The sequence below is a fragment of the Herpailurus yagouaroundi genome, unplaced genomic scaffold (genome assembly GCF_014898765.1).
Source record: "Herpailurus yagouaroundi ecotype Mexico unplaced genomic scaffold, PumYag 29, whole genome shotgun sequence".
Classification (NCBI taxonomy): Eukaryota; Metazoa; Chordata; class Mammalia; order Carnivora; family Felidae; genus Herpailurus; species Herpailurus yagouaroundi.
Window position 1 is genome coordinate 25,671,361 of NW_024412377.1, and position 20,232 is coordinate 25,691,592.

Below are 20,232 nucleotides of genomic sequence, written 5' to 3' on the forward strand. Positions count from 1 at the left end.
GGCAAATTCTTACCCTACATAAATGTATTTCATAAATTTTAAGGGGTTAATCACCAGTTAGAAGACATGCTGTGTCCACACTACTTTATGATTAAAAGTTAATGGGAATGTATTAATTTAAATTAACATGGTTATATAAAATATATAATCCACCCACAACCATTTAAAAACTAGTGTGAACACTGCTCAATTCTAAATAGACAAAGACAAAACAAACAAAACAGCCACACAAAGGACAATAAATGCCAGACTCTGCATCCAAAAATCCCTCCTTAATCAAATGGCAGGTGTGACACTGAGCTTTTGAAAACCTTGGTCAAAAATCCTTCCGATGTCTTGGCAGCAACCCCTGACAGGAATCAATCCCCTCTGCTAGAAGGCTTTGGACCGGGCCTGATAAGCTACAGGTGGAAAAAAACACACACAATACTTGTCTTGCTGCAGAAAAGACTCTGTAGCAAGGGTTAGAGCATTTTGAACATTTCAAGCTTCAAGTCAATTAACTGTTAACTTAATGTTTAACTGCCAAACACAGTACCATAAAATAGATCTGTCATGCGTTTAACAGTTATTTGGGCAATTTAATAATTTCTTTTAAGTAATTTAAAGATAATTTTTGGTATTAACCAGGACCGTTAAAGAGGCTACCACACTGCGCAAGTCTTGAGATTTATAATTGCTCTTCCGGCAAAGCCTTCCTTACCCTCTGGACTAACTCCCCAAAGCAAGCTATAGGCTTTACGTGATTTTAAGACACAGAGCATTGGGAGCTGCAGTGAGAGAGAATACATACCGTTATTCTGCAGCAAGAAAGAAGCAATCTTCATAATGAAGCTAAAGACATAGTTTACTGCAGTTATCTGCAGCAAGGAACACTCTATCAATGTCTCTACAGTTTTTGCACATCCAACTTTTCAGCTCAGTGTCTTGAAGTAAAATCTTCCAATTTTGGACTGATCATTTCTCTCACCAAAGTATTTATGAAATCCAGAACAGTAATTCTAACTCAAGTCTGGGTCAGACAAAAATATAATTTTGTTTCCTTTAGAAGGGATGGGTTATCAAAGACTACCACAAATGCGATATGAACTTTAGACTTTTGCAACATAATAAAATGACTTGATATTGCACAAATTTAACTACAGTTAAATATAATTAGATAAAATGTGCTCTGAAATAGTTAAATGGTTATATGAATATAATTTCATCCTATTTTAAATATAGCAACTTTTATTTATATCATATTAGAATTTTTCCCCCCAATCCTAAGGGTCATATGTTGCATATGAATTGACCAGATTGACTCAGGAACTGTTTTTCTAGCAATATCCACAGCTAGACCTTGAGTGGAAACTCATGTTCATAGAAAAGATCCTTTTCACAAAACCCATTTATTTTTAAGATGCAAAGCTTTTACAACATACAAGCCCTGATATGGTATACATATGAAGTATATGAGACATGTCTCCCAATGACTACATTTTAAATAAAGTGTTCTCTTCCTGGGTTGTGGAAAGCCCAGAGCCTTAAAAAAATTGTTTTGCTGTAAAAAAAAAACAAAAAACAAATTTAAAGGGACTACAACTAAGAGCCTAATCATGCTATTTTAGACAAGTTAATTTTAATATTCAATATATAATATTTTCTCTTCTCCTTTATCACAAAGAAATATTAGTGTAGACTAACTCCATACTCAACAAGTTAAGATGTACAAAAACAACATGAAAGGAAACAAAGTAAATTTTATCTGACCCATAAAACAACAGAACCAACATAAGGCAGACACTGACCATGCTTTTTGGCTTAAAAGCTTTCGAAGCTTTGAAAATGTTATAGAACAGTCCCTAAAGCAACATTGCTGGCACCAGCAGGATTTCATATTCTACAATTGTAAAGTAAGTTTAAAAACCCTGAATTGTACTAGAACTTACTAACTACACCTACACCATTTATTTTTCAATATATCTAGTATAATAATATTGGGATCAAACGCCCAAATCTATGTGCATTAGGATGCTCTGCATTTATTAAAACTCTCCAAACCAAAGAGCAACCTCAGAGAACTAGAAGTATTTACCTGAGGACAAGCCAAATCCATGATTACACTTATAACAATGCCTCTTAAAGTATAAGCATTACAAGTATTAAACCAATTTTATTTATGAAACTCTCTTGTCTTTTTTGTAAGACAAGGCAAGAACAAGAACTTCTTAATAGAGGTTAAATTTGTGGCCCCTTACTACCAACATTTCTTTAATTTTTTTCATGTGTCCACTATGTCAGCAAGAATAATTTTGAACTTTTTTTTTTCCAGAAATCTGAGGTTAGCAAGAAAAGAAAAAAATTAGAAAATCAACAATACCATGAATGTTTTATGTAAAAGTACATTACTAAAAACATTTACTTTCTGGGAAGTGATCTTAAGCAAAACTGGTTGCTATAAGTCAAATCTATCAAATTCATATTTAATGCCAGCATGTTGCCTTCTAGGGCTTAATGCCATCTTAAAAGAGTAGATAAATGAAAAAAAAAAAAGTTAATAGAAAAGTAGAATGCTTAATGGCTTTCCAACCTCCTTCCCTCATGTTCTCCTCTCGAATAATTGGAGATGTCAGGGTGATAGTGACTTGCATTTTGGGTTCCACACATGAATTCAAAATTATTGCCGCTTCAGACACAGCACATTTTATGTCATACTTCTCAGGACTTATAACCTATGTAATGAAAAGTACAAACAAATTAGTTGGACCTTTTACATTATCAGACAAAGCAATTTCATTATGGATCTTTCATTTTCTCGGTACCTCAAGCATTTTACTTTAAAAAATTTTATTTTTAAGTAATCGTTACACCCAACATGGGCCTTGAACTTATAACCCCAAGTTCAAGAGTTGCATGCTCTACTGACTGAGCCAGCCAGCTGCCCCTCCCTACCTCAAGCATTTTAAAAGTTGATAATATACTACTTCCTCCAAGAAGCCTTGCAATAATGCAAATATCATTAGTTTCTTACTATACTTTCCTTTTAGGATTACCATTATCTGTACCATGAGTTATGTGGATATGTCCCTCTTAGATTATGAGTTCTTGGGTAACAGAAACACTGCTGTATTTATTATTGTACCTTCCAAATAGCACCTGGGTAGCTAAGTACTTGTACATTTGCAGAATTTGACTGAAACTTAAATAGATATTTGAACCTAACAGAAGCATAATTCAACCTTTCCCATTGTAAATTGTGAAATCAACAGATCTAGATTTCATCAGAGAGCAAAAAGTCTTTATTAACATCCACAAAACCAGGAATCACTGAAATTTGGAAGATATTTAATAAGCCCCAGTTTACATTAATGAATGAAGACTACAGAAATTATACTGTTTATATTTATAACACAGTATCTAAATTCAAATTCTAGCTGTTACTTTACTAGTGATGTGAACATGGGCAAATTATTTAACTCCTCTGTTTCTGTAAAATGGGGACTGTAATTTTACCTAACCTATAGAACCGTTGGAGGACAAAATGAATTAACTACATAAAGCACTTAAAATAGTGCCTAGTACATACTAAGTATTATATAAATGTCAACTCTGACAATGATAATGATGAATTAATTCTGTTTCTTTTGTTTATCCACTTGTATAAAGTACAGACTGATTTGGAAAGAGTATTCTGCTTTTAGCCTAAGTGCCTGATTATTTCCCTAGGATATATTTCCTGTGTTCTAGTTTTACTAAGCATCACAATTAATATCAAGATGTTTCTTGCAAGTTACATAATTCTCTCAAGGTCCTCAAACCTTTTTCTCTCCCCCCGTTGTGCACCCCACTGCCCTTGCAGCCTCAACAGTGGAATAAGAAGTAGATGCACAATGCTAATTCTGCTGGTTCCTAATACTTAAAAGTATTAGTTGCTTTGCTGTTGTCAGGCAGTATTTATTCTGACTCACTGCTGTAGAATACATATTATCAATGAAATGTCAATCCTTGGATTTAGAATGCCTAATTAAATTGCAAGGTTTTGAAATAAATTTTATACATTGAATTATTCAAGGATATTTATTTTAAATCTTAATCTGAGATTCTGACAAACTAATGTATAAAACTTGAAACAAAAAAAGTTTGCTTTTGTAAGACCAGAAGGGGGTATGCTACTAATTGTGCATTGCCATAACTTAGTGGACACAGATAGGAGAAGTAATTCCTACCATCATAAACACAGAAAACCAAAACAACAACAAAATATATCAAACACAATAAAACGGAGGAAATTCAAACTGGAAAGACTATTTCTTATTATATTTTATTAAAAACATGCATTCAGTTAAATAGGCAAAAGATTCATGAATTTTCAAAACTTAAGCTTGCAATACAGGGTCTTTATTTAAAAAAGAAAGAAATACCATTTTCTGTCCTATAACAACTGCTTTCTCTCCTATGCTTCAAATCTTGGAAAAAGAACAGGAAGAAGACATGTGCTAAAATTTAACATTTTTAAATAAATTAGCACGATGGCTTCATGTCAAATACAAGCACTATAAAACCTAAAAAGACAAAGTAGAAAATAGTTCTGCCAGTTTGCACAACCAAGCAAAAAACTCAATATGGAAAGTCAAGCCAATAATTTAAAGGCTGGCTTAGGTTTAGGCTAAAGCACAGTTAGTCCTGCCAAAAACTTCTGAACTAGACAAGGGGTAAAAATGAACATTTCCATAATACTTACAGCAAGCTGTTTGGGTAGGTTTTCTGCAATACGGCTTAATAATGTCTTTGAAGGTTTCTCAGAGCACAGCAAAACAAGGTTGACATTTCTATCTCCTCGGAGAAGTAATCCTTTTGCCAATACTCCCACTCGCAAAACTCCTTTTAAAGCTCTGCAGTGAAATCAAATTATATTATGACATTTCTCTTCTCAACCAGAGCCATCATAATATCTACACAATAGTAAATCAAATATTTTTTACACTATTAAAAGTTTCATCAACTACAGTATAAAGATGAATTCAATATTATTAAGAAGTATACTTCATTTAGGTAAGAAATATGGATAAATAAATGAAGAGCTAAGTTCTCACAGGGACAATTTCAAAGAACATTAACATTTCTGTCTCACTTTATAAATTAGAGTCATGTTTAATATAAAAATATTTCCAAATGGTAAAAGGAAAATGAGAGGTTATTGAGAGGTTATATGCAAAACTGATATGAAAGATACTCCTAAAGCTTAAGCTTCTTTATGCTTTATGGTCAGTGCATTAAGGAAAAAAAGTTGCTAAAACAAAGACTGAAAATGGGACAGATGCAACACATAAAAACTGAAGAGCAGCTGAATCCAATTACCAAGGCTGCTTTGAAAACAGACTCAAAATAGTTTTATACAAATTTCAATAAAATGAGTAAAATCACAAGGTTGGAGATTCTAAGGAACTGTGCATTTCTCATTTTAGCAAACAGCAGCTGAATACATTAAATATCTGACCAAGCAAGATAAGACATGTACATTCACACCAGAGAGTTTTTCAGTCTTTGTAACTTTTTATTTCAGGTGTAAGAAGCCCATGCAAAGAAAACAAAAATATGCAAAGTAAATAACTCTGAAAACACACCTGTCTTTACCTCCCTCTTTTTTATCATCTCCCTCTTTGCTCTTACTCTTCTCATGTTCAGACAAACTGTCTGAAACAAGTTTTAAAGCACGTTCAGTGATAGAAACAATTTTCTGAACTGCTTGTAATTCTTCTTCAGTTGGATAAATGGTTGCGTGTTTTGTCATTACATAACGGTCATCAGAGGAGTCAGGACGACGTAAAGGCTAGAGAAAAAAAAGTTACTTCATTTAAAAACGATGTTTCCTGGGCAAAAATAAACTATTTTTCAACTCTACATGTTTTTCGTATCTTTTTAATAAGAAAAGACAATGATGCCAAGTGTCTATTTAAAATTATCTTCTCTTTTTCCATTTCAGTAAAAACAAAAATGCAACTATGGAAAGTTATACTATCAAGAGTACGTATCTCTGTATGTATATATGGTTTGCCTAAACACCAGATCTAAGGTTATGAAAATATTTTTTACTCAATTTTAAAGACCAGTGGTTGTGACACTTTTTTTTTTTTTTTTTTGGCTTTGATAAAACAGGTCTTACAAATGCTTATTCTGTGTAAAGACAAATGAGAAAGAGAATTGGTTAAATAAAGAGGAGGAATTTGCTGTGCTCTCTGGACAACAGAACAAAACAAAATCCTCTTGTTTTTTGTAATCTAAACTTCTATGAAATGTTCTTCATAACCCAGGAGTCTCTTCTTTTACAGCTTCCATGGAACACAAACTCTCAAGATGCATATCTTTCCTATAGTTTCCCTAATACATCAAGTGTGATGCTCATGTGGAACCATTTACCTACCCCTTATCCTGTACTCAATTCAGAAGTAGTAGTAGATGGTCAGGATTCAAAGAAGGAAAAAAAAAAGATTCTTAACAACTGGTAATGGGAAGGTAATAATTTTGAAGGCAAAGCAGCTGCCTTCAAAATTGGTTGCTCTTGCTGATCTCAAGAAAAACAAAGGATAGAAAATCTCTAATGTTAAAGAACAGTTGATCAAGTTCAGGGCGCCTAGGTGGCTCAGTTGTTTAATGTCTGACTTTTGATTTTGGCTCAGGTCATGATCTCATGGTTTGTACGATCGAACCCTGTGTTGGGCTCTATGCTGACATTATGGAGCCTGCTTGGGATTCCCTCCCTCCCTCCCTCTCTCTCTCTCTCTCTCTCTCTCTCCCTAGCTTGCATGGGTGTGCTCATTCGCTCTCTGTCAAAATAAACCTTAAAAAAGAAAAAGAAAAAAAAACAAGCTCTTCTCCTGTATAGCTTATACTGAAAGTAAGAAAGACTCATGGAAACTCTATCAACTCCTTATATATAAAGCATGAGTTGGGAACCTGTTAACAAAAAAAAAAAAAAAAAAGGAGGGAAAATTCTGTATCAGATGAAAAACTTACATGGAGATTATGAGACTATTAAATCTAAGCATTAGCCCCCCAAACTGTTATCCTGTAATACTGAACCAATCTTACACGTTCACCCCCTATGTAGACAAAGTGGATACTCACTGCAGGCCCCTGTGGCTGAGGAGGCATGCCTGGTCGGACTCCCAGAAGGCCTAATGGGCCTGGGGGACCGTGAGGATAGCCTCCATCAGGCATTCGGCGGCGATCATCCCAATGGTGTTGTTCTTCCTCCATTCTTCTCCAGTACATGTCCTCTTCGTAACGTCTGAAAATACAGAATAATGCTACAAGCCTCAGAGAAATACACCCCAATAACTTACATCAATAATGACAAAAAGCACAATTAAAAAAAACCTTCCCAAATCAGCCTACCTAATGCCTTTTTTCCACTACTGTATCTAATGTCCTTCATTTGCTTCCATCTATAAGTAAGGAGGCAAATATGAGTGAAGAGGTGAGAAAACAAAGAGAAAAGCAACACAAAATTTCATAGCCTGATGTCAAAGTTGAGGAAGCAAACACCAGAAACCTCAGAGTTCCTTCCAATCTCTCCCTCTTTAAGGGCAAGATGGTAAACTTAAATGGCTACCTCAAATGGCCAGACCAGTAACATGTGTGAAAGACTTGAAGCACAAGTTCAAGAATTTTCTCTCTCCTATTTTCTCCTTAGAATCTCTTTTATTAATGTTTATTTATTTATTTTTAAGAGAGACAGAGCACGAATGGGAGAGGGACGGAGAGAGAGGGAAACACAGAATCTGAAGCAGGCTCCAGGCTCTGAGCTGTCAGCATGGAGACCAATGTGAGGCTTGAACTCAAGAACTCTGAGATCATGACCTCAGCCGAAGTCGGATGCTTACCTACTGAGCCACCCAGGCGCCCCTGGAGAGAATCTCTTAAGACTATTTTTAATCTCCCCATTTATGACACAGGCAGAGACAAAGACATCTGTACACTATGAGGAAAAACAACAGTGCAAGACAGTGATAAATGGCAACTCACATTCTGTCTCATTTTGGGGGATATATTAACAGTGGAGAGGACTACGGTAAAGTAGAAAGCACATGTTCTGGCTAGACAGAACAGCTGCCACCCAGCCTCTATTAATTATTGCTATAAGGGAATAAAGATTGCAATCCCCAAATCATCAAGATTTTATTAACAGCTTTCAGTATCTTTAATGTTGGTTCAGATTAAAAATACCATGTATACCAAATAAAACACCCATGGGCTGAACTTGGGACTGCAGGCAGCTAGTGTATAACCTCTGCTTTAATGGTCCTCTTCAGAATCTAACTTCTTTTTTATTATCTCACTTTCTCCGAGTTCTATCTTCACTTTTAGCTTTATACTGTGATATCAATAACTCCCAAGGGAAATCATGTCTCTAAAGTAAATTTTGAGAGGCAACTGGGTGGCTCAGTTGGTTAAGCAACCAACTCTGGCTCAGGTCATGATCTCAGTTTTGTGAGTTTGAGCCCCACATCGGACTCTATGCTTGTCAGCGCACAGCCTCTATTCTTCTTACTCTCTACCTCTCCCCAGTTCTCTCTCACAAAAATAAACAAACATTAAAAAAAAAAAAAGAAAATTCTGATAGCAATAAGGTTTTGGTAGATAAATTTATTAAATATAAAACATTAAGAAAGAAGTATGCTTCTCAAGTCGCTCTGCAAAAATTACCAATTTCCTCAGGTGGGGAATAAGCTGTGCTTTTTAGGTCATCTGACTTAGAAGTACAGAAACATACTTCTCTATTATTTAGGTCTTGGAAGAAAAATGAATCACAACAAGCTGAAGGCTCTGGAAAACCACATACATACCAATTTTGAATAGTTTTTTGTTATTACTGAAGAGAAACATTTAAGTTATATAAGGGCAGGGATTTTTTTTATCCACTGTTTACCAATCCATACTCAGTGCCTAACACACTATGTGCAATTTCCTAGCATATCGTAGGTGCTTAATAAATATTTATATGCAAAGGAAGAAAAGCTGCGTAATCTAAGTACAAAGAATTTCTAATACATTACAAAGGCAGATTATTCATTAAAAAATGAGAATGATATATTTAAATACATTTAAAAGCCTGGGTGGCTCAGTTGGTTAAGCCTCTGACTTAAGCTCAGGTCATGATCTCACAGTTCATGGAGTTTGAGCCCCTGATTGGGCTCTATGCTGACAGCTCAGAGCCTGGAGCCTACTTCGGATTCAGAGTCTCCCTCTCTCTCTGCCCCTTCCCTGCTCGCGCATGCTCACTCTCTCTCTCTCAAAAAATAAACATTAAAAAAAAACAACACTTTTTTAAAATAAAAAATAAAAACACATAACAGCAAAAACTAAAGGTCACATGCTAATAATAGGCTATTACAGGGGCGCCTGGGTGGCGCAGTCGGTTAAGTGTCCGACTTCAGCCAGGTCACGATCTCACGGTCCGTGAGTTCGAGCCCCGCGTCAGGCTCTGGGCTGATGGCTCGGAGCCTGGAGCCTGTTTCCGATTCTGTGTCTCCTTCTCTCTCTGCCCCTCCCCCGTTCATGCTCTGTCTCTCTCTGTCCCAAAAATAAATAAATGTTGAAAAAAAAAATTAAAAAAAAAAATAGGCTATTACAATATAGTAATCTATAGAAATCAACAACAGGTAAATAAAAAAATAAAAAGTGAATAGGCAATTACCACAGAAAAAATACAAGTCCTCGAACAGGAAATAAAATTCAATTTGTGGGGTGCCTGGGTGGCTCAGTTGGTTAAGAGTCAGACTTCAGCTCAGGTCATGATCTCAAGGTTCATGAATTCGGGCCCCACTGTCGGGCTCTGTGCTGACAGGAGCCTGTTTTGGATTCTGTTTCTCTCTCTCTCTGCCCCTACCCCGGCCCCGCTTGTGCTCAGTCTCTCACTCTCTCAAAAATTAAAAAACATTAAAAAAAATGTTTTTTAATTCAATTTGTGAAATAACAAGTGTTGGCAAGGATGTAGAGAAAGGATGTAGAGAAAAGGAAACCCTTGTATACTGTTGGTGGGAATGTAAATTGGTATAGCCACTGTGGAAAAGGTATGCAGGTTCCTCAAAAAGTTAAAACAGAAATACCTTATGATCCAATAATTCCACTACTTGGTATCTACCCAAAGAAAATAAAAACACTAATTTGAAAAGATAATGCATCCCTATGCTTATTGCAGCATTATTTTTAACAGTCAAGATATGGAAGCAACCTACGTGTCCACTGATACACAAATAGGTAAGGGAGGTTTGGCGCACACATGCAAAATATTATGCAGCCATAAAAAAGGATAAGATAGTGCTGTTGCAACATGGATGGATCTAGAAGGTATTATACTAAGTGAAAAAAGTCAGACTGAAAAAGACAAAATACCCTACGATTTCACTCATGTGGAATCTAAATAAAGACAAATGAAAAAACAGACAAAAAGCTAATTCAGACATATAAATATAGAGAACTGATTTTTGCCAGAGGGGAAGGGAATGGGGAAATAGGCAAAATGGGTATAGGGAGGTGGGAGATACAGGCTTCCAGTTATGAAATGAGTTAAGTCACAGGAATAAAAGGCATAGCTTAAACCACTGGAATTATACTACTCAGTATAGGCAAAAAGTACAGGTCTCCTTCAAACAAGTATTTCTGTTTCTGGGATTTTATTATTAGCAACCAATCATGTTTTATGCAATAATACAACCTCAAAGACTGTCAATGTAATGATTAAAGACACAATGGAAACAATGTAAATATCTAACAACATGAGAAAAGTTATAAAGAAAATTACACATCTATATGAGAATACTATGCTGCCCCGAAAATAAAGATACAGCTTCATTTTTTAAAAAGTTGACATATAAATGAAAAAAGTAGGTTATAAAAGTGATACATTGTGGTTCTGTTCCTGTTTTCTGAAATTGTATTTTAAAACTTGTACACAAAAACTCCTAGCAACAGTATTCATGATAGCCCCAAAGCAGAAACAACACAAATGTCTACCAACTGATAAATGTTATACCTCCATATAATGGAATATTATTCAGCCATGAAAGGAACAAAGTACTGACACATGCTATAACATGCATGAACCTTGAAAACATTGTGCTAACCAAAAGTAGGCAGACAAAACAGTCCACATATTGTATGATTCCATTTATATGAAATCTCCAGAGTAAGTCTATAGACAAAGTATACTGTGATTGCCTGGGGGTAAAGGCTGGAATTCCGGGGAAAATTGGGAGTGACTGCTAATGGGTTTTGTGGTTTCTTTTGGGGGTGATAAAAATGTTCTAAAATTGATTGTGGTGATGGTTGCACAACTCTGTGAACATTACTTAAAAAACACTGAATTGTACTATTTAATTTTTTCGAGTAAGCTCTACACCCAATGTGCGGCTTGACCTCATGACCCCAAAATCAAGAGTCACATGCTCTACTAACTAACTGAGCCAGCCAGGCGCCCCTGAACTGCATTATTTAAAGATATGTCAGTTATACTAATAAAACCAAACATTTATATATCTCCAGAAGATGAATTTTCTCCTTTCTCCTTCCCTGTAGCCTCTAAAGCTTTTTAATAGAAATTTCTTTGAAACAAACAAACCCACACTTTATTTATGTCTAGAATCTACCAAATCTTATACTCAGGATATTTTTATTATGTAACCAAATGTTCTGTTTTGTTTTAAACAGAGGCCATTTACTTATAATATTATAATATTAAACTTATAATATTAAATATAATAATTAAACTTATAATATTACTTATAATATTAAACTACTTTGGGGCACCTGGTTGGCTCAATCAGTAAAGCATGTGACTCTTGATTGTGGGGTTGTGAGTTTAAACCCCATGCTGGGTGTAGAGTTTATTTTAAAAAAGAAATCTATAAATCTATATATACATAATATTAAACTATTTCTTCACATATTTAATATATATAAGGTACCACTTACCACATAATTCCTAATACCAAGGCCACGGTCAAATACTAGAATAGTCAATAAGTTAATTTTAATGCATTTCTTTCCTAGACCTAGGATCTTCCTGAAAAGTGAAAATTAAAAGTGCATTAAACAAATCTGGATTGCTTTGAATGGGAGTCACATACTCAGAATAGCTGTTTTTTAGAAAGGCTGAACCACTCACTATCATGTTACTAGAAGTTAAAGATATTACCTCATTTCCATTCTCCAACGTTCTTCTTCTTCTCGTCTTCGCCAATACTCCTCTTTCTGCATTTGCTTCCTCATTTTCTCTTCTTGAATCTTCCTGGCTCGAATACTGGGCTTTACTTCTACTTGTAAATCTGGATTTACTTTTTTCTGTTAAAAAAGACATTTAAAAAATTAGCAGCCCCTCTAACAATCTACACATATTATTGAATCATACAATCCTACATATTCCTTCATCATAGAGGCTTTCAGTTTCAAATTTCCTATTATAAGAGTAAGATCAGTAAATAAGTTGTATTAGAGAAAAGATTCAGAATACATTAATAAACATTCGTTTTCCCCTCCCACACCCCCAAATTCTTACTTGTCCAAACTTATGACGACATACTTCTTACATAAAAAGTACATAACTTAGTGCTAACCAACTGAAGAAATCTTTAGGGAACTAATGGCTATTTAATTTTCCTTTACTTGTTTGTGAGTAGATGATTCTAAACGTTTGAGTGTTGGGGTTAAAAAAACAACTATTTTAATTTTCACCACCTCTGTGTTTAGAAGGGAAAACATGAATCTAGTGCATCAGTCTAGCCTAATTAAAAACTTTAGGGGGCGCCTCAGTGGCTCAATCAGTTGAACATCTGACTTTGACTCAGGTCATGATCTCACAGTTCAGTTGATGAGTTCGAGCCTGCGTCATGCTTGCTACTGTCAGCTTGGAGCCTGCTTTGGATCCTCTGATCCCCTCTCTGTCTGCCCCTCACCTACTCATGCTCTCTCTCAAAAATAAATAAAAATATTAAGCAAAACTTAAATAGATGATTTGTATTTAACTTAACACTTAACAAGTTTTCAATGCAGAATTTCTCATCTCAAAATTCATCTTAATGAGAATTCTACCAAGACAGAGAAGGTAAATGAAGACCTGATACTTCTTTCAAAACACTTTATGTGAAGCAATTATCTGTATTTACATATTACTGGATCCAAGCAATGTTACAAGTCACTAAAAGTGATGAAATATGGTTATACTGTTCTTACCTAAGTATAACAAACTAATCAGTAAAAACAAACATCTGAATCTAACTGAGACATGATATGCTGTTAAAATCGAAGTTCACAAACTGTGTGCATTATGTTTAGATGCTTTGTTTTCCACATAGAATGTTCCAAGCTGTGTTTAAAAAAAAAAAAAAGTTGAAACCTTACTCACTTTATATTGAAGTCTGTGTCTTCGCCCTTTTAAGTGCATCTCCTTAGCATTGGGATCATTAAAACTGCACTCACATAATTTACAATGGAATCGAATTACTTTTCCTTCATCATTTCGTACCTTGACACAGGGAGAAAAAAAAAAACAACAAAAACCCAAGAATCATAACAGGTATGCTACAGTTGAAGATTTCATTCACAAACCTTCACAGATTCTGTGGTAAGAAAATGTTGTAAACAATTAAGAGTTTGAAGTAGGGGAAAAAATAAGAGACAATGTCTATAATTTTTTGAAAGGATAACCTATAGAAATAAATTGTTAAAATTCTTAACTGTAAGATGCAAGATGTGTTAGCATGTATTTGCTTTTGATATTAACTTTAATTTCAGCACTTTTATCCATGTGCAAACATTTAGATTTAAATGCAATTGGCTAGGGGTGCCTGGGTGGCTCAGTCAGTTAAGCGTCCAACTCTGATTTCGGCTCAGGTCATGCTCACAGTTGTGAGATCAAGCCCTGCCTTGGGCTCTGCACTGGGCATGGAGTCTGATTATGACTCCCTCTCTTCCTCCCCAACTTGCACTTTCTCTCTCTCATGAAAATAATGAGTAAATTTAAAAAAGGAAAAAAGTGTCATTGGATAATATTTCTCTAAGGTGTCCTGGCCATGTATATTTCTTTAGATAACCAAATCTTACTCTCTTAAGATCTGTACTTTTAAAATTGTGATCTACTTATAAACTACACATTCTAGTTTTCTATCTGGTGAACAAAGAAGACAACAGAATACATAATTTTTTTTTGATGGGAGAAAAAAATGAACAAATATTTACCAAAAACCTACTACATGCTAGGCGCTATTCTAGGTACTTTATTTAATCTTCACAACTTTGGAAATATCCAAGTTTTACTGATGTGGACACTGAAGCTCAGAGAACTTACATATGTTCTACAACACAGTGAAAGTAAAGAGTAGTGCTATACCACTCTATGTTGGGCCTTTTGCTAACAGCAAATATTTATTAGACCCTCTGACTTTCCCTCTTTCCTCAATTTCCTGAGTTTAGCTATAAAACCAGAAGCTTTCTTACCAGCTTGAGAAACCAAATAAACACGATCTGTTAAATCACCTTTAATTTTACACGTGAAACTATGTGACTGTTCAGAAAGAAATACTGGCTCTCTCTGTCAATATTTTCACTGCTCACAATTTTTTTTTTTTTTTACTCTTATTTGCAGGACACTTGGAAGGATACAAGAATGCCTACCAAACAAATGGAACGTTACCTTCTATCACAGTGATGGTGTTGGAAGGGAAAGACAGAAGTTAAAAAAATCATGGTATCACTTAGGCAAGCTTCAAAGGCATGTTTTTTAAAAACCTTTAACAATAATACCTACCATATTATATTCCTTCATAAGTAACCTAAATCTAATTTTAGACTTAAAGCATGCCTGCAACAAAGTCACACACTTCTCTCCTATATCTAATCTCACAGGAATGGTATTCTCAAATCAATACCTCTTCCACATAGTCATGCCCTACTGGCTGCACATCGCTCTGCAAAGCAGCAAGAGATGCAGGTGTGACTGGTTCTGACACGGTGTCCGGCTTTACTTCTGGAATCTGTACAGAGGTGACAGGAGTGCTTTTAACACATTCAGTTCCTTTTAAGTCTTCTGTTTTATTTCCTGTTGATTGCAACTTATTCCCACCTGGAAGAACATAAAAGAATTACAGTAATTTTAACTTTCTTTTTGTGTAAATGTATAATCTGATACAGGAAAATTTTAGATAAAGTTCTTATTTTTTCTACCGATAGTCAAACTCCTGGTGACATCCATCAGAATTTTGAAGAACATATAAACCATTTGGCCTTTTTATCCTATTAATGAAATAAATACACGTCTGGATTTTGCCCTTCTCCACCACCCAAGGATCCTCTCCATCCCCACCAGGACTCTACTAACATCAAGTACCTAAAAGTGAACAGCAAGTACCTAAAAAGGTAGGGTCTAAACTTAATTCATGTTTGTAACCCCAGTTCCCTCCCAACTGGGCAATGCCCTAAGTTCTGGTGATATAAGAGTAAGACTGTGTAGCTGCCTCTGAGGTGCCAACAATTGAAGAGAAGACACAAATAATTACAATACAATGTGGTAACTGCTATAGTAAGTAGAAATACATTATGGGAATGCTTAAAAAAAAAAAAAAAAAAAAGAGCCACTCCCCTCTAACATGATTCAGTTAGGAAAGGCTTCACCAAGGGTGTGTCCCTTGAGCTGTGCTTTGAAAGAAGAGTAACAAACATGAACTTGGCCAGGCAGAAAGAAGAGAATGATGTTTAAATAGAACACCACGTACAACAACACAAAGTTTAAAAGACTATGATAAACTGAAGGAAGACATCAGCATCAATTACTAGACAGAAAGAGGTGATGACCTATGAGGCAGGGGTCAGATTGTAAAGACTGTGGGATGACATAAATAAGGAATATAACTTTTTCTGATATGCCAGAAGGTCAGTGAAAATTTTTAAGCAGGAAACTAACACAACTTGACACATATTTTAACAAAATAACTTTGACAAGCATTGGAGACTGGACACAATCAGAGACAAAGCTCTGAGGAGTAGACTTTGAAGGCCTAAAAACAAGGCAGTAGCTATGAAGAAAAACTGACATTTTTTGTAGAGATACTGTGGTGACAGAAATAAAAGAACTATGTACACAACTGAAGGAGGGAATAAATAAGCGGAAATAACGTCAGTGAAGTTTTCCATGTGAAAAAAGCAGCAAACTAAACAGATTATTTCATGGTATTTTTGTGACAGAATGAGACACTGGTTGGCCATAGAGAGCCACACAGATAATGACCAGGTAATTCCTACAAATAGCTCTAAAAGGTGGCAGTTTTGAGTTTGCCCGAAAGATTTCAAAGTTCCTGTACAATGGAGTGAATGAGACAACTTGAGAACACTGGGTGACTAGAGAGGAGAGCCAGAATCACAATCTTAGGAGCACCGCCATTTAATGAACTTGAAGGCAGGAGAACCGATAGACACACCTGAGAAAGAGGTGGGTGGACATAGGAGAGACTTTAACGCTCTAAGATATAGCAGTCAACTGAGCAAATATTACAGAGGTCAACAAGTTGAGACTGAAAACTAGCCACTAGATTTGGCAATTAGGTCTTTAGTGACTTCTGAAAGTGGTTTTAGAAGAATAGAGTGGAAACACTAAAACAGACTAAGGACTAGAAAAAAAAGCATAGAAGTAGAGAAAGTAAGAATTAGGTTGCAGCTTGAGAAGATTATAGTAATAAGACAATATATATAGTTTTTAAGACTACAGAAGACATAGGGAAACCTGTAGGACTATAAGGAAGAAACCATTAGAAGATTGAGGACTGCTTAAAAATTCAAGAGAAAAGAACAGGTATGTGATTAAAGAAGGTCCCAGAGAAGAAAGGAGGAGATGGATACAAGAGCATAAAGCAGATGGGTTAGTTCTGGAATGGAGAAGAAACATCACTTTGACAGAGTTAGGAGGAACACAGAGAATCTTCAGTACTTGCCAACAAAGTTTATTTTGGGTGTAGAGGTTTTCTTGGCAGCCATATTTGTAGGCACTGCTGATACTTTAGTGTTGGATGTGCTATTAAGAGACGAGTTTCCTGTAGTTGTAAGACCTTTCACTGAAGAAGTTGCAATTGATGAAGTATTCACAGTACAATTGCTTGCTGCAATGCTTGAGGGAGAGGCAGTTGGTTTTGAAGCAGACACAGCTGTTGAAGAAGTAGCTTGGCTAACAACGTTTGGTTCTGTTGAAGGAATGGGTTTACCAAGTTTTGTGTGTAATTTAACCACCTACAAAATAAAAGCACATTTGTCAGGAAACTCAAAAAGTGTAGATTTTTGAGTTTGTCTAAAAGATTTTATACAATGAAAATCGGAACTATATTTTCGTATTTTTATATATAAAACTCATTACTTTCAAAACAATCTCTGTGATGCAGATTTCGATACATATTCCATCTAACACTAGGTGAGGAAACCAAGGCAGAGGAAGATGAAATCAACTTGGCTACATGCACACCAACCTAGATTTAAGTATGACAAGAGGAGGCAAATAATCATACAACAAATTTCCAATTGGCAGAATAAATGATCGAGTTCAATTTAAAGAAAAAAGGTCTACAGTCTTTCTCTTGCTAAGCAATGACTATCTGATATTACTTTTATATATATTAACATATAAACAAGGCATGTAATCCACTCAGTTTTTAAGTTTTGAAGTCACCTATACTTAAACCCTCCATTGAAAAAGTAAAAGAAAAGAGAGTAAGACATAAGGGTGTGTGGGGAAAAAACACCTACTTTCTGATGCTTAGCACCACGAATGTGGGCAGCATATGCATCTGCTCCTGTACAAGACACATCGCAGAGCTCACAACGTAGCTGATTTTGAGTCCCACGAGTAGAGTTGTTGCTGCTGCTGGTATTTTGTGAGGCTTTCAATGCGGCTTCTTTTTTTTTATGTTTCTGTCCTTCTAAATGTTCTTTATAAGTCTGTTTCAAACAAAAAGGATAAATTTTGCTTTGCTAATTTTCTATCTATAACCATTTAAAATATTCAATTCTCAAATCTCTAATACTCATTTAAGAATGAGTACTAAACAACTGTAAAAGCAATTACAGCATGTGGGATTCCCTATCTATTTATCTATCCATATTTATCTGTGGTTCTCTGCACTTTGTTTACCAAGAATACATTTATCTAACACTGATTTACAAAGGCCTTTCATACTTAGCCACATTATCAATAGAAGGTACATCACTTTCAGTTTTAAGAATCTGCATCTTTTACTGCTTATGTATAATCATGGACAGAGTAATGATTCCACAAATTATTTTCATTATAGAATTAAGATGGGGGGGCTGTATCTACATCATGAAAAAAAAATTATGGAACGGTAACAAGACTCTTTACAAACAGGTATGTCTATTTATAAAACTGACTTTTCTACTTAGAATGCATTTTCACATAGAATCCATGCCATCCCGAACAAAAGCCTATTTAAAATAGGTAACAGCCAAAATTGTATGTATTTGCAAGGCAAAAATTATTATTGTACTTCTAACCAACAAAATAGTGAAATTGTGTATAAAAAACTGTCTGGAATCAGATGATCAAAGAAGGCAGATTTGTGAAGAAGGCAGAAGTGAAGAGGCTACTAAGGACTACTGTTTGCTTTGTCTTGAGTGGGGCCAAAAGTTCCTCTTTCATGTTTTATTTTTAAAATTGTTTTTAAGACAGATGTATAATTAGCAAAAAAATGTATTTTCATCATAGAATCTCAGAGGTGGATGGGACTTTAAAGATAACCTAAAACAGTGATTTTCTAATTTTTAAAAAAGAGAATCCTTTCTCCAAGTGAAATCTTATACAGAAGTAGAGAAAGTTGTTCTGTTTTTGAAACAGAAGAGGGAGACCTAAGACCCAGCCATTTGATTCTTCTCGTTATCTGCAGTGGCCTGAACTGGCTCCATGAAGCACTCTGAGGCTCAATTATTTAGGGCACGTCCTTATCACAGAAGTGAGGAAACAAAAGCCCGAAGAAGTAAAGGCCTTCAACTTGCCCAAAGCCACACAATGGTGGAGCCAGGACTGGGAACCATGGCCCCTTAAATCTGAACCCACTTATTCTCCCTCCTTATGTCTACACCTAGACTCTAACTTACAATATCAGTGATATTTTTCCCTAAGGCTCATCAGCCCCTTAAGGCACTGCCCTCTGACCTGCTTGGCCTGTTCTTTCAGAACAATCTAGACAATGGTCAGCCTTATATATACTCATTAAAATGCTGCTTTTCACCTGTCATCCTACAGCTATGTTCTATCCTTTTATATGTATATCACATATTCAAAACATCTCTTAGGCCACTCATAGCAACATCTCCTCTAAACAGCCCATTGTGGAGTAGGATATCCTCCTTCCATGTTTAATCCTGGGCCAACACCAACATTCCCACCTGTTCCCTCTCCCCTAGCCATGTAATCACAATTAAACTGTTTCCTATCACACTCAAAATAGAGAGAAAAAAGGTTTTACATAACTAGTCACATATATTAAATATTCCACAATTATTTCCTAATTTGGTGTAACACAGGAAATACTGACAATTTAAAATAATCTTAAAAAATAGGTATTTAAAAGTAGAACTTATCTAGTAAATTAACAAGAATGTACACAGGTGGGGCAGGAGTGGAAAACAATGTAACTGAAAGAAACTACTACAAAGTTTGTTCCTTTCCAATAAGCCTTTTATCTGCCAAACTGCTTATCAAATTTTTATATAAAAACACACACTCTTAAATATTAACAAATTATGTTGGGATAAGAGTTGAACATATTAGATTTTATAAACACTGATGCCTAAATCACACATTTTAAACTGCAGCAATCAGGGAAAAAACAAAATGGGGGTTGGGGGGGCATAAAGATTTTACTTTATGCTTTACTATACTTTACTTTATGCTTCTTTAGTTGATATTTCTGAAAAAGACACTTCCCCACATCTTTCTTGTTTCCAAAGTTCCTATTCCCTCATGGAAGATATTATATAGCAATAGTAATATTCTACAAAGCATATACAAAAATCAGTCTTATTAGAAATGTTACCCTGAAAACTACAGATTAGAAAAAAATTTATTTTAAGAATTTTTAAAATTCAGAAAGACAATTTTCTTCTGCTCGTTATATGCTCCAAAAAAGTAGCACACTTGACAAAGTCCTCTCATCTTTAATGCAAGTATGTAAAGCTGAATTCTCTCTATGGTCATCC

At 35.3% G+C, this 20,232-nt stretch overlaps 1 protein-coding gene across 4 annotated transcripts in view; it reads right to left on the minus strand.

Annotated features, from left to right (window-relative positions):
- The window catches only part of ZFR (zinc finger RNA binding protein), an 85,861-nt gene that overhangs the window by 32,561 nt on the left and 33,068 nt on the right, over window positions 1-20,232 (minus strand). For all 4 annotated transcript variants that reach the window (XM_040494854.1, XM_040494853.1, XM_040494856.1 and 1 more), the window contains 9 exons: window positions 17,764-17,955; window positions 16,962-17,253; window positions 14,907-15,100; window positions 13,385-13,504; window positions 12,179-12,324; window positions 7,108-7,270; window positions 5,607-5,812; window positions 4,724-4,874; window positions 2,573-2,714 (listed from right to left, as the gene is read on the minus strand). In XM_040494854.1, the coding sequence (XP_040350788.1) occupies window positions 2,573-2,714; window positions 4,724-4,874; window positions 5,607-5,812; window positions 7,108-7,270; window positions 12,179-12,324; window positions 13,385-13,504; window positions 14,907-15,100; window positions 16,962-17,253; window positions 17,764-17,955 (1,606 nt within the window). The remainder of the gene's footprint in view (window positions 1-2,572; window positions 2,715-4,723; window positions 4,875-5,606; window positions 5,813-7,107; window positions 7,271-12,178; window positions 12,325-13,384; window positions 13,505-14,906; window positions 15,101-16,961; window positions 17,254-17,763; window positions 17,956-20,232) is intronic.